The sequence below is a fragment of the Merops nubicus genome, unplaced genomic scaffold, assembly GCF_000691845.1.
Source record: "Merops nubicus isolate BGI_N331 unplaced genomic scaffold, ASM69184v1 scaffold26751, whole genome shotgun sequence".
NCBI classification, from domain to species: Eukaryota; Metazoa; Chordata; class Aves; order Coraciiformes; family Meropidae; genus Merops; species Merops nubicus.
The window spans coordinates 1-305 of NW_008586637.1; the positions used below are offsets into that span (position 1 = coordinate 1).

At 56.7% G+C, this 305-nt stretch overlaps 1 protein-coding gene across 1 annotated transcript in view; it reads left to right on the top strand.

The window, feature by feature from the left end:
* Positions 1 to 5: 5 nt before the first annotated feature.
* The window catches only part of RPL13 (ribosomal protein L13), a gene marked incomplete at its 5' end in the record, with an annotated part of 2876 nt that continues 2576 nt past the window's right edge, over positions 6 to 305 (top strand). Inside the window, one exon of the mRNA XM_008948722.1 lies at positions 6 to 77. Coding sequence (XP_008946970.1) covers positions 6 to 77 — 72 coding nt within the window. The remainder of the gene's footprint in view (positions 78 to 305) is intronic.

A 305-nucleotide genomic window follows, 5' to 3' on the forward strand; every position in this document is an offset into this window, starting at 1 on the left:
CCATCGTGCGCTGCCCCACCATCCGCTACCACAAGAAGGTCCGGGCGGGCAGGGGCTTCAGCCTCGAGGAGCTCAAGGTAGGTGCCTCTTCAGTTCCTTTTAGGAGAAAGAAAGCAGGCTTAATAGCCTCTTCATTAAATGTTTCTGTTTCTTTGTGAGCCGCTTTTTTGTTAATGCTAAAAATTGTCTCTGGTGGGGACCAAGCAAACCACGCTGGGCTGATTGCTGGGGGCCACAGCTCCAGGGGTTTTGCTGTCCCACTGGGCCCTGGTGGGCTGCAGGCCCCACACCTCCCCTCGTGGCCC